At 26.8% G+C, this 19654-nt stretch overlaps 1 protein-coding gene and 3 pseudogenes across 1 annotated transcript; 1 reads left to right on the top strand and 3 right to left on the bottom strand.

The window, feature by feature from the left end:
• Positions 1-5538: 5538 nt before the first annotated feature.
• Positions 5539-7467, top strand: LOC149058573 (uncharacterized; annotated as a pseudogene).
• LOC149058574 (uncharacterized) lies at positions 6901-8892 on the bottom strand (annotated as a pseudogene).
• Positions 8893-10178: 1286 nt separating this feature from the next.
• On the bottom strand, positions 10179-10954 carry LOC149058575 (uncharacterized; annotated as a pseudogene).
• Positions 10946-18085, bottom strand: LOC107168360 (uncharacterized). The gene is made up of 5 exons (XM_015517745.2): positions 17969-18085; positions 16521-16620; positions 15242-15387; positions 11303-11435; positions 10946-11224 (listed from the first exon to the last, which is right to left on the bottom strand). Exons 1-5 carry the CDS (start codon positions 18083-18085, stop codon positions 11094-11096), a joined length of 627 nt encoding a protein of 208 aa, XP_015373231.1. The 3' UTR covers positions 10946-11093.
• Positions 18086-19654: the final 1569 nt, after the last annotated feature.

The following is a 19654-nucleotide window of genomic DNA, read 5'->3' on the forward strand; positions in this document are numbered from 1 at the left end:
GGTGAACTTGTTTTTTTAGTAGTCCTAAATTACTGGATTTTGTGTGAAATCCAAATTTTTTCGAAGAAAATGGGATCAAATATTACAGAGGAAAAATTCCTTTGATTACCTTAACCAGTTTGCTAGAACCACAAAGAGGTAGAAATCTGGTTCTAAAAAGACGGAGATACAGATCACATTTCGTAGCGTTCAATATAAAATTTGAAAGTGTTGTTTCCTGAAAGTCTTTTCTCTTTTCGAGAAGACATTACCTGACCCCCTTGGTGACCCGATTTATGGACAAAAATAATATTATCTTATGTTATTATTTTAGTAATGTTCGAAACTAAGTAATTATTTTATTCAATATAAAATGGCACAACATTTGTTTTTTTCAAAAATCTGTATCTATGTTGTTTTGAAATACATGAGATTGTTTTGCTAGTTTTTTTGTTGCCTACCGTGTTAGAGCATAGGGAAGGGAGGATTCACCATATCAAAAAAACAGTATTTTTCCGGTGGTCCGGTCATGCAGCAGCGTTTAGTATAGACATAGACATATAGTACTATAGTTTTAAGTAATTATATTAATTATATACACAATAGCAATATAATATTTTGACCACATTCATAGGTTCTTGAATCAATGAATATTTTATTATTGTTTATGCGACCTGGTAAGTTTTCATCCGCGTGGGTATGTACTATGCAGTGTAGAATAATATATAGGTACCTACATAAATTTTCACAAAAATATTATATAATAGAAAAAATATAAAACACAGGTATAGGAAATGTTGTGAGGCTTACGACTTTACGAGAAATGTACAGGCAATATAGTATCATCGTGACTGGGTGTGTGGGATGTATAAGAAAAGTGTGGCCGAACTGGGCATGATTTTTTTTTTTTAGGTGTTATAAATGCTAGATAAGTTAACAATTTATTTTAACTCATCAAATTAAGTTATCATTGAATAATTTAAATTAACATTAAAGTTAAAAGCTACTTTTCATTTTTTTTATTGCAACAGTTACAAGTTAGACGTTAGAGAATATAGTAGTAAAAAATCGGTTACTTTTTTGCATATAAAATTAATAATTAGGTACTTCTTTTTTAAAGCTAATTTATTATAAATAATATACTTATTAAAAAACGATCTAACAGTTTAGAAATGCACCTATGTATTAAAATAATCAGCTGTAAGTAATATTTTACATACTTAATTACTAAAATAATGTTGAAATCTAATAAAATAATACTTATGTATTTGTTTACCAAATGGTCCACAAATATACTAAATTATAATAATTAAATTAATTAATAGAATATAATTAATTACTTATATATAGTTATAATATAATTCTAAACATGTATTAATTCAGATATTCTATGTTCGAGTAAAAATACAATAATAATATGAAATAATTATTAACCTTTAATATTTATTGAGTTTATAATCGTGTATGGGGCTTTAAGCTATACCGTTTTTATTTAAATTATAAATAGTGTTTTATTCTATAAATATGCAATATTATAATAAAATGTTAATTATTGGGGCCCATTATCTTTTCGAAAAATTAACAATAAAAAAGTAGGTAGGTACAATTAATTTATATAATCATAACTATAATCATATTTGATATTTCCAATGATTGTATTTTTTTTTTAAATTAATTTTTTAAAATAAAATATACATTTTAAATCTGTAGTTTTAGGAAAGAAATTAATTGCTAATAAATAAAATTAATTTTCCAGTGGAAGAAGTTGCTTATGAGACATAAGCAACTTCTTCCACCGGAAAATATTTAACTCGTAAATTAAAAACATGGATTGCAATATACACGTTTTATGTGGAAATGGAAACAATACTTTTGTTATGTAGGTACCTGCTAACCTATAATGGAAATGACTATTTTAAAACTATCATTTAATAAATATAATCCATATTGATTAAGATTATTTCATTGCACTGCATTTATATTTTCATCCGTATACTTAACAAATGCTGATACAGTCTACAAATGTTTTATAAAAGCTGGGTTTGATTTAATTTTGAACCAATCAATAGATGACCCTTTACAGCTCTACTGAATAACGATTTAAATGCATTTGTTGAAATAAAACTTTTAGAAATAATTTCATTGAATCAAAATTATAATTGCAATAAGTTTGTAAAATCCATTCTGAATGTGAAAAATGTAATGGTAAAGAAAATGACATGTAACATAACAAAAAAAAAAAAAAAAACACAAGAATTTTGCAAAAATACCTAAATACGAATTAATTGCAATTCTTAAATTTGATATAATTTTTAGCAATACCTACCTATCAAAAAAAGTTGGTAACATTTAATAAATAATAAATATTTATTGTAACTCTTTTTGCAACTTTTTTTTGTTAACCTGTATATTAAATGGAAACCTGTCTAAAATCTAAAAAAAATATTCGGTTAGTTTAAAAGTAGCAAGTTTTACTGTATAATGTAAAATAACCATAATAATTATATATTTTTAATTTGCGTACGACTAACAACCATTATATTTATTTTAAATCATAATCTGACTTATGGACTTTGGCGTGTACTGACTAATAATTTCGTTATGTATAGCCGGGTACCATTTTTGTTCTCTTTAATTCCAACAGATAAATTAAATTCATATTGTCAATCTTGATACCTTTGTTGATTAAAAATATGTCCCCTGCAGGATATTCATACGAAATGGATGTATAATAATTTTATACATTTTGATTTCAAAATAAATTCCATAAAAATCTTTCCGCTGAATTCCTCTATTGTGGACTATTGACTACTGTTCTATCAATAGTTTAAAATTATAATCACTTATTTTGATTCAAGCACTCAGATGTATTAACTAACAATATTTTCTGTATTTCACTCTTCATCATTATTATTATTTTACTAAACTAAAATTTAGTTAAAATAAATAATATTCGTTTCTTTATGTTTATAATAAAAACAAGCTGCAAAAAATAGTTATAATTGAATAAATTGAAGTCAAGAATTCTGAATACTAAAAAAATAATTACACAGGCTTGCAGTGTAGGTTATATTATTGTCATTGTGAACGTCGTCTTGCCCTTATCATAGTAGACCGTCATAAATAAAAATATATTTACAGAATGAAATTGATAATAATAACAACAGCTATAATAATAAAATATCGTATATGAATAAATAAATATTGCTTCCCGAATGATAGATAATAATAATATGAAACTTATGACTGTGCACTCGCCACTCGCTATAGCCGTATGGCGATTTTTGACATTATATTGATTCTTGCCCGGTTGCCCTGGGCTACGCACTTACTGAGATAGCGTTACGGCAATATATTTTGGGGAGTTTAACCAAATACGGCCACAATAACGCGGTTTCAATTATTATTAATTGTTATACACTTGGTATTGTGTGTGCTGGTGTCGATGCCTCCAACTGCATAGGTGAAAGCCAGGCAGGTGCAAGACCCAACTTCTATATAATTTAATCAAACATCATAATATACGAAACCCACCAACTGATACAATGATTCTATAATTGCTTTTGAGGACATTTATATTTTATATTCTACTTATCACTTTATTTTTTCGACTACGTATTTTATCCTTTTTCAAACTAAAAAAAACAAATCATAGAATCATCCGACGAAACTAAAGAGTGCATAATTGATACAAGTAAAATTACAACTAACATGTACTTAAACTTTCCACAGTTGACAGAAGTACGGTCAGTTTTTTATACGAACTATTTTATGGTGGGGTTGGGGGAAATTAATAGACGTTGCTGAACCCTAGTGTTGAATACCATGAAATACTATCGTGTGTGCTATGATCAATAGGCAATAGTAATTGAATACCTACCTACTTATTATAATTTATGTTATATCATGCCAAATATGTTTATATCGCACATAGTCTATGTAACATAGGCATATAGTATGATTAATATAATTAATATACCTGAAATGCATATTATGAATTATAATCTACAAAAACATAATATTATGTTTTCATAATTGTTTGTATATAAATATTTTATAAGATAAATTTAATATAATAATATTAATTTAAAACAACAATAAAAATAATATCTTAAGTAGTGATTCGTGGTTCATGTTATTACTCATAGATTACTTATATTATACCATCAAAAAGTATAGTTCTAAAAACATTTAAACTTTTTGAGTTCTGGGATTTGTGCCTGAAAACTGTTACGATTTGTATCGGGTTGCCCAGTTTTTAAAACTATTTTTAATTTTTGGTAAAAATTTATAAGCTTTATAAAAACGAAAAATACTGAAACGCCTAAATTATCAAACCTATAGCTATAGGTGTAATACTAATTACACTAGCCTCAAAAATATGTAAAATGGTGTAAGCACCACCAGCCTAATTCAAAATATTAGAATTTTAATTTTTCTATCCTGTATTAGAGTACCTATATAATGCTATTTGTAAGCATAATTTAAATTATAAACATTCATATGCCTTTGGGTTTTGGAGATAGCAGAAAAATTGATGTGTGAAGTTAGCCCCCCCCCCACTCCCCACTGAATAAGGACTTAAATAAAATCATTTTTGATAAAAAAGTGGTCTTGACATTTTTTTAAATTTATCTCGATAAAAACTTTTCCATTAAGTTAAAAAACATAAACTATGTGTCAATGTTCCTTATATGTTAATTTATTTGAAGCTTAAATTAATGGCATATAGATATGATTATTTTTATACGCATCAAGCTATTTCAAATTTTCAAATTGTTCTCAGTTCGAAATTTACTTTTCATAGCTTATATTAGACATTTTAACGGAAGATTCCCAATAAATGTTTTTATCACCTTATACAAAAAAAGTTTACTGGATAATAACATAAGTTTTTTATGAATGTTAAAATTTGAAAATGTTACGATATTACTTATAGGATTTACAAAATATGTCTTTGAAAAATTATTTTCTAGACTTTAACGTAAAACACTACAGCTAGATTCAAAACCCTTTTACTTCTATAATTCAAACCAATCACTATGAGGTAAACAGGAAGCTTTATAACTGAAAAACGACTAAACATTCCAATTCAAGTTTAAAGAAATCTGGCTCAACAACTTGAGGTGGCTCTTCATAATGAATATCCTAGCTTATCAACAAAGGTAATTAGAGTGACCTTTATTTATACTCTGACTATGTGAGCATGACTTACAAAAACAACTCTTGTAGACGAAACAAGAATCGCTCTTTACGCCATCAACCTTCCAATTCCCAAACTTGGGACCCGGACATTTTGGTGTGGCCATCTTGGTGTGGCCATCTTGGCGTGGCCACTTAGGCGTAAACCATTCTGGCGTAAGACTATTTTGGCGTAAGACTATCTTGGCGTAACACTATTTTGGCGTTAGGTTTTGGCGTAATAAAATATATGTATGTTGCGGGTAATCGGTAATCAGTTATCGAGTTTAATATTTACTAATCAGTTGTAATCGACAATGGCTCAAATAAAGAGCATTCGAGGTCGAGATATAGTCACCTAATCAGTTGTAATCGACAATGGCCCAAGTAAAGAGCATTTGCGGTCGAGAAATATACACGCATGATGGCTATATGTACACATTTGATGCGTATAATTTTAATAAAACAAAAAAAATTTTGGAGATGCCGATACAAAAATGATTGTCCTTGTCGCATTCATACATCAACTGAAACGTCTAAGGTAAAAATATTTTTAGTATTCAATAAATATTATATGTTTTAATTAATAATTATTAAAATAATAATATGGAAAATATTATAGGTGTTAAAGATTTTAAATGATCATTCCCATGATTCAGAGGCAGTTTTGATTGAAGCAAATGCGGCAATTACAAATATGAAACAACGAGCTAAAGACACTCTAGAACCAACGTCGAGCGTAATAAATTCTTTGTTTTTAAAATTTTTTTTTTATTTATATGAACTAAATATACTAAAGTCAATTACTTTTTGTATTTATATTTTTTATTTATATGAACTGACCTAAACTAAAGTCTATAACTTTTTATTAATACATTTATATCAATTGATTTTTTACTCCACCTACTTTATTAATTATTATACATGATTATTATATTATTATTTATTATTTATTATATTACTCGCACAGACAACTACTGGCATACTAGTTATATTAGTCCAAAACTTAACGTCAAAATAGCTATACGCCAAAATAGCCATACGCCAAATTAGTTTACGCCAAAGTAGCCACGCCAATATGGCCACGCCAATACGGCCACGCCAAGATGTCCTAGATCGCCCAAACTTTGTAGAAAATGCCATTATTAAATTTCCTAATAAATTTATATAAATCATTCTTATTTTTGTTTTTATTTTTTTAAATTCCCAATTTAAAGTTAAATATGTCAACGTTTATTGAACTACGCAATTCTAATACCTACTTATTATTTGTCTGCGTATTGTATTTTGTTTTTAATAAAAGAATAATATTCTAAAATATACAGTTAAAATTATTTATGATTTCGTTGTTAGAGCGACGCAGTGTTTATTGTTTCTTGTAGGTAACTAAAGGTGTCACGAATTAAAAAAGGTTGAGAACCACTGACATAAATAAAATATATTAAATAATGAAATCTTTGTAGGTATAGTTAACAAATTTTATATTTTTTAACTATAAATTAATTAATTTATAAAATTTAATACAATTGACGTGATTAAGTTTTTTAAACATACGTACGGGTATACACATAATATAAAAATTTCAAGATATTATATTTCAAGAAAATATTTAGGTTGTTAAAACAATAAAATTTAAAAATAAAACAATTATACAACTTAATTTGTAATATTAAAAGTATTGAACAACTATTAATTTATAGATAAAAAAAAATATATGTTTATAGCATAATATAACATAAATATCAAAGTTACTCTTAGCTGCAGAAACTTTAAACATGATCAGTTAAATTGTATATAAAAATGCGTTGAACAGCTCTCCTTGGAAATTTTTCTAGTATTTTGTGAGCTCATAAGGTATGTAGAAATCACGTTAAAGTTTTTAAAATGTTCCTATAACTATAATTTTTATACGGATTTTTCAGATTCATTCGGAATTTTTCATTTTTATATATTTATTTTAACTAATTTACATATTTTATAATATTATGACGTTGGTCCAACTTTCAGTACCTAACATTTATGTAGTGATGAAAGTGATTTTTTATTATGGTTTGTCCTATCTATGACACTTGAAGATTTCCGATATTATTATTTATTTGTTTACGGGTAGTAACCCGATCACATAAAGATTATAATTTAGTACATACAAATATGGTATAACATTTGCAAAAAAAAAAAAAAAATAAATAATAATGAATAACTAAAAAAATACTTAATATTCTAATAATACAAAATCACAGAAATATAGTAAAAATAACATGGGAGAAAATACTCAAACTACGAAACTCATTACAGTTATACAATTAATCACAGATATAAATCTAATAAAATTTTTTTCTTGCAAAACTATTGAAAAAATTGAAAGAATTTGGATTGAAATCAAAAAACTCAATTTGTTCATCATTAGCGATAGCCATCATTCTATTTATAGGAGTGGATAACGAATAATTACTTTTGTGGTTGTTTAGATAGAAAGAAGTTACGTTTGATGATCTAGTTCTAAATTGAGGAACAGAAAAATTTAAAAAACTTAATAGTTCCGGACAGGAGAAAAACCAGTTAGATGTTTGAAAAAAAAATATCATATCATTCACTTTTCTTTTGTTTGATAAGCACTGGATGTTAAATGTATTTAACAATGGTCGATAAGACGAATGAGGTACACGTATAATGTTACATTTATGACATGAAACGGAGGATGCGATTTTAGACATTCTCAAAGCATTGAATTTGCGTATTTAAATAAGAAGACTAAACTATTGAATTATATTCAAGTTTAGATCTGACTAAGTACATACATAGAATTTTTAATGTGTTACAGTTTCTCGTAATGAAGCCTAATATCGAAGAAGATTTATTGATGATATGTTGAATGTGGTGGTTAAAGGTTAGATCAGACTCGAATATAACACCAAGATCACAAAATAAGTTGCATGAAGTAAATAATGATAACGTAAACTATAAGTGTGAATAATTGAGTTCCGAGATCGCGTGAAGGACATAACTTTGCATTTTTTAAAGTTTAAAGGTAATTTATTAATATTACACCAATTAGCTAAAACACTTAAATTATTTTGTAATAAAGAAGTATCATTACTGTTTTTTATAAGACGGAACAATTTCATATCGTCAGCAAATAGTGATTTTCTAGAATTAAACAAATTTAAATAATTTATAAATAACAGAAATAGAATTGGTGCAAGGTGGGAACCTTGAGGAACACCAGATAATACAGTGAAAGGAATCGGTTTAAAGATTTTACACTTGACTATTTGTTTCCTATCGGAAATAGAAGAATAAATCCAAGAAAGAAAGGGGTCACTTATACCAATACTAAGGAGTTTAAAGATAAGAATTGAGTGATCGACATTATCAAAGGCTTTAGAGAAATCTGTAAAAATAACATCAACTTGAATGAAAACCTTGAGGAAAGTCATCAAGTATTCATTTTTTTAACTGTTTAGTGGCTGTCGATCTATCTTTAATAAAAGAATGTTGGTTCAAACTTATTAAAGGTAAGAGAAATGGTGTATTTTTTATTAAATTATTGACTAAAAAATCTTAGTTATAATTGAAGTTAATGAGCTAGGCCTATGATTTATTATATTATTAATAACATCATTGCCTTTGAAAATAGGTATAATAAAACTTGATTTCCAATTGGATGGAAAACAACCCGTTGATAATGATAAGTTATATAGATATAATAAAGGTACAGATAATACAAAGTTACAATTTAAAAAGAAAATACTCGGAATCATGTCAATACCAGGATTTGTTTTTGAAGTCAACGTACCTAACTCCTGGAGAATATCAGTAGGATTTAAAACACCTGAAAATAAATTAAGATCAGAGTATTTGGTGATAGAATCAGATAATGTGTGATTGATTAACGGTGGTGTAATTGATTTGACATAAATACTAGAAAAATGCTTAGAAAAAGAGTCAACTATTTTATTACCTCCATTAATAGACTGATTTAAATAATACATTGAAGTAGGAAAAGACTGAGAGGAGCGTTTAGATTTAATAAATCGCCAAAAAATTTTGGGGTAAGATAATAAAGATTTTTTAGTTACTGAAATGTATTTATTATAATTTATAATCAGTTTTAGATTGAGCCTTACATTTACATCTAAGTGCAGAGAATATATCATTATTGATGAGATGAATAAGAGATGTTTTATATAATTTATGTGCTTTTTTTTTTTTTTAAATCCAAGTCCCTCAGTACAGAACTAAACCAAGTCGGATATTTAGATGTGAAAGGTTTTTTTGTAAGACATTTTCATCAATTATTCTAAAAATAATTTTATAGAAAATATCCACCACATTGTTTATGCACAACTTATCAAAAACTTGAAACCAATCTATAATCGCTAATGATGAACGTATAACATTATAATTACAGTTGAAAAGATCGTATACAATTTCATTATAACTTAATGATTCTAAATTTATATTGGTTGGGAATGTGATAGTTAATGCAGGGTGATACAATTAATTATTCAGTAACAAAGAAAATATCTCATTAAGAACAAATAAATTAAGAACGTTAGATAGAACTTAGCCGAGAATTTAATATGATAGATTTTCAAAAATATTGAACTGATTAAGATTAAGGTAAGTGAAATTATTAGGCAGGTTATTGGCAATTAAATTATTAAACTGAGAAACATTAGGGAAAATTTTATTGTTTAATAACGATTAGTGAATAGGTAGATTAAAATCACCCAATAAAATATCATTTGAGTAATATGAAAGATTTAACAAATTACTTACAGTATAAGTATGGTCATTATAAATATTAACACTGGAATAGTGAGGAATATAATATACCGATCCAATTAATAGAGTGAATAAACCTATAGAAAGTTTGATATATAATTGCTCGATATTGTTGTTTTGAAGTGGAATACGATTGCATTTAAGGTGATTCTTGACAATGATTAACACACCAGCTCCTCCGATAATGCAGTCCATGACGCTATCATGGTCACAACAAAAAACTGTGTATTTTGGGATGAGACCAAGTTCAATGTCATTGACCTCATATGTAGCCAGGTTTCTGTTAATATAGGTAATGATGTCATGGTCCACCAGAACAATATTTCTATTAAAAACATCCAGTACTAGTGTTTATGCTACGAAAATTTTGATAGTAAAACTTGAGATTATAGGAACTTGGTCTTAGTTTCGGCAGTTTTTTGAAATGTACGGAATGTTATTATTGTATTTGATAAATATATAATTTTCTCCGGCTGCTTTTCTGGTGTTAAGCTCGTCTAACATAATTTTGAAATATTTACGTTGATCTAAAGATCGATCTGTAGATGGGTATACCTACTGATGTGTTTTAAGTTTTCAGATTGACGTAACTTAAATTTGTTTTTTAATACGTTAAAAATATCATGTTGATTTGGTAGTGTAACACCAATTTGACGGAATAACTCAGAAACTACTTGAATTTCATTTAGATAATCGTTGTGTTTTCGTGAACGTCAAATAAAATAAAATTATGGCTTCTAGCTTGGCGGTTTATAATTTCGGATAAGATTTTTTCATGATTGACTGATGGTGGAGTAGTGTTACGTACGTACCTACTTCAAGTTCAACTAACAAAAAACTAACAATTTCAATTTGATTTTTCAGAACTTTATTTTCATATGTCACGCATTGATGGATGTTAATGATATGACATAAAATAACTTTCAGAAATGTATTATATTACCTTGGAAATCGTATTATTACTTAGTGTATAAATCGTTATATTATAATGGACAATAGGAGGCATCTCTTATTTTATGCTTAAATTATAAAGGTTATAAATATCTTACTTATATATGACATATATATATATTGATTATATGATTATATGATTGGTTATCCTGCGTGTATTCTAAATTGACTAATGAGTTTATGTTTATTCATATTTATATTATAACTTTGACCATACGTTCCTGACTTGAAGCCGCTTTATCGAATGCCCGCATTTGAAGGCGTATGATGCGGCGCTCTTCCAACCAAAACAATGCCACAATCGATATAAACAGAAGATAAAGCACTAAAAGTAATTTGAATAATAACAGTTATTAATGTTAAATGATAGCAATTCTCTACTAAACGATTGGTATATACTTACTAGTATTGAATAGAGCAAGACATATAAGCGAATTATAACCTTTGGACATACCAAACCACAAATTAATGGATAATGAATATAACATGTGTGTGGTATGTACTAACAACCAAATGTATATGCTATAAAGATTTCTCTGAATAAAAAAAGATTCAAATCAATTATTAAAAATAATAAATAGTGCATAATATATTAAGATAGCATATTAATCAACTATTTAAATGAAAAATCATAAATAATACCTTTATAAGTCATAGGTGTCGTTAAATTATATAAGTATTGTATTACGAACATAAATTTAAAATTTATAATAATTAATATTAGCCTGTTATTTTTAATGAGATAGCAACTTGACTTACTAAAAATTTGAAGATAGGAATAATATTGTTTAGGGTCCCTCTTAGACCTTTTATATTTAAACATCTTACGGATATTTCAAAACTTAATAAAATATAATTTTAAATTAATCATACCAAATTTTAAAGTTAAAATATTAAAAAATCCTACATGAGGTCTTAATTTGTTCTTACATTTAAATTTGATAACACGTAAGATTACTCAACCTTAAAAACAAAAGAGTAAAGTAAATTATTTTGTACGTAAAATATACGCATTAGTTGCACATAATTTAGTCATTCGTATACAATTTAATTAGTAGGTATTATGTATCAGAATCAATTCAATTATTATTTCCTCCATGAAGACGATTTTGGAATTAGGTAAGATACAGGGAATTACAGGGAAGAACTGGTACAATTGTAACATTATTAACCTTAAGAATAAAAATAAAATGCTACAAAAGTTTGTATATGCATCACTTCATATCGGTTGCACTTATTTGGCTAATTCTTTTTTGTGGTATTCAAAATCGTCAGAACTAGGTTTGTATCATAGATAATACATAAATTATGTATTATCTATGGTTTGTATGGATTCAAATTTTAAGAAAATCTTCCAGAAAACTAAGGTTCTAAATCACAAAAACAAAATAGAGGTGCCATCTGTTCAGTAATTTAAAATAACTGTTTTAATCTGTTGTAGGCTGTTATTATTAAATTACAGTGCAAGTTATCCATGATTTCCCAAATCAGCATGACCACAAACCTTATCACAAAATTAAGTTAAGTTAGTAAAAATGTCATTCCGAAAGCTAGTTTCTTATACATTTGTTGTTTAAATTCTGGAGACAGTGCTATCGCTTGATCAATAAGAATTCTAATAATAATAAATGTCCAATTAAACTATATCATTGTACTTTTATTTAATTATAATATTGAAGTATGGAGCAACAGAATAAATGTAAAGCATAAATCGACAAAATGTCAACAGTCAAAAGAGAGAGGGTAATATATTTTATTTTAGTTCTGAAAAATACAACGAAAAGATTCAAAAAATAAAAGAATTGAAAAATTAAAACACAAAAAAGTATGAAGATGACATGTATAAATTATGTAAGTAAGCCAATTTCAATTTGATAATATTTATTTAATTTCAAATAAAATTATTACTCGAATGTTTGAACTAGGTATAGAATATGGAGTGTTGAAACACAAATATTCACGAGCACACATTTCTCCGTGTAATGAAAAATTCTAGAATTAGATGTTGAAGTAATGAAGTCATTTAAAAAAATTAAAAAAATATAAATCATATAGCGTGAACCCGTAAGGCAAGGAATAGCTGGTCTTCAAGGTTTCAATAACTAGAACTAGAAAATTTTTTTTGCAAAACTTGAATGCATCAGAAATGTTGAACAGTTTAAAATGGCATAGTAACCAAAACAGCAATACAACATATTATAAATAATTTATAAAATGCATTTATTTTATTCATTTCAATAAACCTAAAATTTCATTCAAATAAATACTCATTATTAAATAGTGCCTATATTGAATCGAGATTTATCATAATTTACCGCCAGTTTTGGTAAATTACGTAAAATTCCAGTGAATGATGGACATTTGAGATATTAAAATGTGTTTTTTTTACATTATTTACCTGCATGATAGAATTGTTTTGGTAAATTATGTTTTTGACCTAGAAATTACGTCATTCGCCTATTTTCATCTTTTACCGTAACACACACAAACACATAGATATATGCGAATATATATCTGTTTGCATATTATTTATGGATTCCGACACAGTTCATCTGAATGACAGGCTTTGTGCACCCAATGAAAAGATTTATGCTATTACAAACAAAATTGAACGACCAAAATAGTAGGTACCTAATACATATTGTGTATGAAGAGAAGGTTAGGTTTCATGATAAGGTTTTATGAAACATAAAAGCAAATGTAGGTATGTTCAATTAAGATGAAATTTTGGGAAGTTATTGGGTACACTGTCATAAAAGTTTCTCGCGTACCTATTACAACCTGGCGTATTATAATCTGAACAGGGTCAATCCAAACTTAGATACACCAACGCCATATTTTGTATTAATTGGTAATTTTTTCCTGGACTTAGACCATATAGCTATATAAAAAAATCACTGTATGATCCGGATGGCATGTTAAATCCAGTCCACTGTAGGTTTTAGTAAGTAAAAACGGCAAACTTGAAATAACGTTGACACTTAAGAGTTAGAAGTTATACACTAATATAGCATACTCTTTCCGGAATCCTGGTTTTAATACATCAGGGATCTTCAACCTTTTTTTTTATGGTGGACCAAATATGTGACACGCTTCGACTTCACAGGCTAAACAATTTTAAATAGGGATAATGATAAAATTATATTTAAGATTTATAAGAATTGTTTTCATTAATTAACATATTAAATATGTAAAAAAAAATTGAATTAGCTTTGTGGTGGGCTAATTTGAAAAGTTGGGTAGGCTGGAATCAGTTGGTGGACCATAGGTTAAAGATCTCAGATAAGATCGCATAATGTAAGCTAGTCTCACTGAATACGGGTAAACTGATGGGTAAAATAATTATAATCGAACCTATTCTAACTGACTCACTGACTATAATTAAATGTAGAGCTTAAGAAATGAGAGCTCAAGGCTTGTAGTTTTTACGTAACCTTCGTACCAACATGTAAGTGTTTGCTAAGAAACGTTTTTCCAAAATTCACATTTTAAAGTGGTGCTTACACAAGTATTTTGAGATTCGTAATTCATGATTAAAATTTTTAAGTTCTGAAAATCATTAAATCGCAAATTAAACAACACATTGAACAAACATTGAATCATATTTAGTTGGAATTTCTAACGATAAATGAAGTGCACGGGGTCAACTACTATTTTATATTTCTGAGAAAATTAAAAAAATTCTTAGCTCTAATTTTTTACTCAATTAATTAGTTACATATTATATATATAGATATTATATATATATGAATATGTACCAATTGAATCTTAACTTTCACTGACGTATCCATGTAATTAAAAAAAAAACATAACAAACGTAATCCATTCCGGGATCATTATTAAAACAGTGTTAGGGACAAATGTCACATATGTAAAATTTAATATTTTATAAAATTAACCTATCTTATTTATTTTTTAATAAAAAAATGATAAAATATGATATCCCAATATTGGTTAAAAGGGAATTTCCACAATTTAGTGAGATACCTGTCTTTTTCATATTTGTAATTTGTATTTTGAATCCGTAAAAGAAAATCGGTGATGACACAACTAAACCATATTACATTTGTACCCAGTTTCCTTTCTATATTCTCGTATCATTACAGTTATTAATTTTTCATAGGTACATAAAAACAATATAAAAATGTGTCATTTTATTAAATACATACACTCTTTTAAAATTAGGACATTTTTATAAGTTCAGTATACAAAATTTAATTTTTTAGATTTTGTATTTTATTTAAAAGCTACTAGGTATATATGACAGACTAGGTATGATTTTACCATTCATACACACATATTTCAACAAACAAATAATGTCATAATACTCCCAATAACTTACATTGAATGTTGCCATTACCAGACGAATATTGACAATACACAGCGTACCAGTAAAACTTAAATTGGTCAACGATTTGGTGATCACTTTACCTTCATTTTTATACATCAACCCGACTGGTATTATTGAATCCAAACCAAAAGTTGCGTCTAGGTACACATACATAAAAATGGAAAACATCAGAATTAAGTTTAAAAATTTTTTCACATATAAATTTAAGACATAATATATATGGTATATACAGGGTGTCCCACAGAGATCTGACATTCTGACAAATAAAATAACTTTTGTTCTAATCAATATTTTAAAAAAAATTTCTTTTAAATATAATTCATAGACACTTGCGCTACATTTTTAGAATATGTTTTTTATTTTTTAATAAGTACTGAGAATAAAAAACTTAAAAATTGATAAATTTTTTTTTCGAAATATTCAATATAGCCAATTTGTAAATCTGATTTTTTGAAAAATTTATATGGTAAAAACACTTATTTAAGTCAAATGGCTGATTTTTAACAATTTTTTTTTAAATATCAATATTTTCGTTAAGTAAATTACGATCTAGTTTATGTTAGAAACCTTGTAATTTCAAATAATAATAAAGTTTTTTAAAAATATTTTATAAGAACATTTTTAAATAAGTGTATGCTAAAATCTAATTATTTTTTTTATTGCATTTATTTTAATAATATGTGATGTATAAACTATAAATTATTATAATTTACCTAACGAAAATATTGATATATAAAAAAATTGTAAAAAATCAGCCTTAAGTGTTTTTACCATATACATTTTTCTAAAAATCAAATTTACAAATTGGCTAAATTGAATATTTCGAAAAAAAAATTTATCAATTTTAAGTTTTTTATTTTCAGTATTAAAAAATAAAAATAAAAAATGTATTCTAAAAATTTAGCGCAAGTGTCTATGGATTATATTTAAAAGAAATTTTTAAAAAATATTGATTAGAACAAAAGTTATTTCATTTGTCAGAATGTCAGATCTCTTTGGGACACCCTGTAAATATATGCATGTATTCCTATTCTCTAGACAATAGTTTTTACATTTACAATATTTCAAATACCGTGATTTTCAAACAATTATTAATAATTTATTGTAACATTTGTTAACTTTGATAGTTGTTGGTTGAAGGAAATAAATCACCGAAAAATCATACTTAATTATTAATACACAAAGTTGTATTAAGTTGTAAAGTTATGTTATATTTAAAACATAATAATATAGGAGGTATCTATATAATTATTAATTAGTATAGACTTACCATCGTTACTGGTCTTGGAAGTAGAAGATGGTTGGTGTTGATGATTAACGGTGTACCACAAATTACATAACAAAATCGTACTAAATGCCATAAAAAATACCTAAAAGTATTTTTAATAATTAAGTCAACATAATATAATCAATTTTATGTCAATTTAATGTTTTTAAATTGGTTTAACTGTTAAACTGTTTAAATGTAAACTGTTTAAGAAGGAAATTCATTTAACACATTAAGTTACCTACATACGAAATGTTCAGGAAAAAAACTTATCTATCAGAAAATATTTCTATATCACACAAAAAAGTATGTAAACCCAAATAACATTATATACACAATGAAAAATAAATATCATATAAGATACCTACTATTACTTAGAAGAATAATTGTATATAGATATGTGTACATTATATAATTTCTTATTGTGTTTCATTTTATTGATTTAAAGATGTTCATCATAGTCATCACCTAGCTTATGCACATCCTAGGCACATGGTTTTGCGATTTTTTATTGGTGTTTTGTACAATTGTAACAATTATGTTTACGTTGTCACTTTTCCGTGAGATGGTGGGAGGGAGGGCCTCGCTTTTGTAAATTGCACAATGCCTTGAAAATCATAGCGCCGGCACTAGGTAGCACATTCGTGCAGTGAATGATAAGTAAAATACAGTTTGTAGTGATTTGTGAGATATCAACTAATATAAATTTTCGAATTCACGCGTATGATTTTATATTTGGAGATTGTGGAAATTGTTAGTTTAGGGAGTTTACACACGCCTATAATATTACATTTTAAGTTAGACTTTAAGGTTCTTTTTATATATTTATTATGGCATTTTATTAAAATGTTGTTATGTTTCATAAAAATTAAAACAGCGTATTTCAGTCACCTATTTTAAGGAATAATGAAATAACTATGATTTAAAACGATACCTTCAATACTTATTGTAAGAATTTTAATATTATGTACCAAAATGTAGTATTGAAAATGAATGATGGGATGGTGTTATGAAGATTAAAATCCTTGCATGAAAGTAATAGTTTCTGCACCTTTACCACTCCGTTCACCGCTCAAATCGAATTCCGGATCCACTATCGACTTTGATATCCTAAATTTATTGTTTAATAGCGCTCCCTTTTCTACTAAGTAACGAACCTTGTAGACACAACTTCTCTGGAATTAAGCCTTGTTGCATATGTTAAATGGGCTAACGTGGGGTACGTTTGCATAAAGGTCGGGAAAATCGAAAACGAAAATAACTCGAATCGATGATTAAATGACTGGTTGATGATTATTGATTAAGTATACAATATTGGATAAATTTTTTAATTTATAATAAAGCCATGAGATGTGAACAATCCAAATTTTAAACTGTTATCATAATTATATGATGACCATCCATAATAAAATAATTATAGAAGATTAAATCGTGATAGACTTATTACTAACCGCGTTCATCGAAGCCATAATTCTGCAAACCAAGCGTGGATGGTACAATACGAAGTGCAAATATTTCTTGCTCGATTTTCTCATCATTCCGTTTCTGTACTCGCTATGACGCTCCATTTCGACGTGAAGTTGAACACGATGTTAGTAGATAAATATTATGAACAACGACAACCGATGATCGTCTACAATCGTTGTCGGGCTTGATATACGTGCCCGGTTCCCAAGAATCTGCAGCCTGGCTGCAATATATTATGATTGTATCGATCTGAGCTTAAGTTGCTATGGTGACGGTTTTTTCCGCGAAAAGCGCTGCCTTATAATGATGCAAATGTTAAAAGTTCGTCGATCGTATACTCAGCCCTAATCACACCTGTTATAATATGATAGTGCCATACAATGTTTAGAACAAATTACACAATCACGTACCTACGTGCCAAATTTAGTATAGTATACCTTTCACAGTTCATATCTACATAATTATAATGATCACATTAAAACAATTATGATTATCATGTAATTTAATACATACTAATGTAATGCGGCTGATTGGCTTTCATTTAATAGAGAAGTGTAGTTAATCGGAATGAAACCAAAATGTATTAATATATGTATATTTATCCTAACCCTTAATAAATGTTGATAAGTTAAAATTTTTGCAGTACGATTAATATAAAAATACACAAAAGTGGGTAAGCCGTAGATGTCGCTCTGCTGTATAGTAGGTTACAAGTGGGTTAGTGTAATAGATGGAATCAAATTTGAATCCAATGATATTATAATATCATTGTATACGAAAAACGATTCTGAGCGGATATAATTTATCAATCTAGGATATATTATATATTATTAAATATTTTCAAATCTTAGATATAAAAAGAAAATTTTTTATGAATTTCTATCTAAGATAATTTGAACATTGCCGTAATTTTTACGTATTTGATCAAAATTTTAACTTTATATGCTTATAAAAATTCGTACTTACGTATATTTAATATTTTTCAACTGCTATTGTAACAATGTGTAAGAAGTATTGCATTAAATTTTCAAGCTTTTCTACTCAACAAATAAACTTTTATTGATATTTATAGAAAAAAAAACTAAAAAGTTGAAAAATTAAAATGTCAGTAAACAACTTTAACTAATCAAAATATTTTGCTTTTTGAACATTTTTTTTGTGATTAAGATTGAAAAACTTGTAAGGAATCTCGCATTAAATTTTTAAACCTTAGATATAAAAAATTTTTTTATGAATTTCTAGTTTGAAATAATTTTCGAATTTTTGTGATTTTTACGTATTTTTTCAAAATTCAAATTTTGAATGCTTATAAAAAAAAATTGTGACTATGAATTTATTTTATTTTTTAACTGATATTGTAACAATACGGTATGGAACCTTGTATTAAATGTTCAAGCTATTCTACCCAACAAATAAATGTTTATCGATATTATATTTTAAAAAACTAATAACTATCGAAAATTCCATATTATGACTATAAATTGTTCAACTTAAGTCAAAATTTTTAGAATTTCATGTTGGATATAATATACTTATATCATCATTCGGTGAAAATTTCATATATCTATAGTTATTTGTTTTAAAGTTACATCAAAAACCAAAATAGATTTTTTCGAAAACTGATTGTGTGTAAAATTTCACATTTTCCCCTTAATGTTTAGTTTGTTTAC

The sequence above is a fragment of the Diuraphis noxia genome, unplaced genomic scaffold, assembly GCF_037042655.1.
Source record: "Diuraphis noxia isolate RWA-SAM2 unplaced genomic scaffold, SU_Dnox_SAM2 contig0002, whole genome shotgun sequence".
In the NCBI taxonomy this organism is placed as follows: Eukaryota; Metazoa; Arthropoda; class Insecta; order Hemiptera; family Aphididae; genus Diuraphis; species Diuraphis noxia.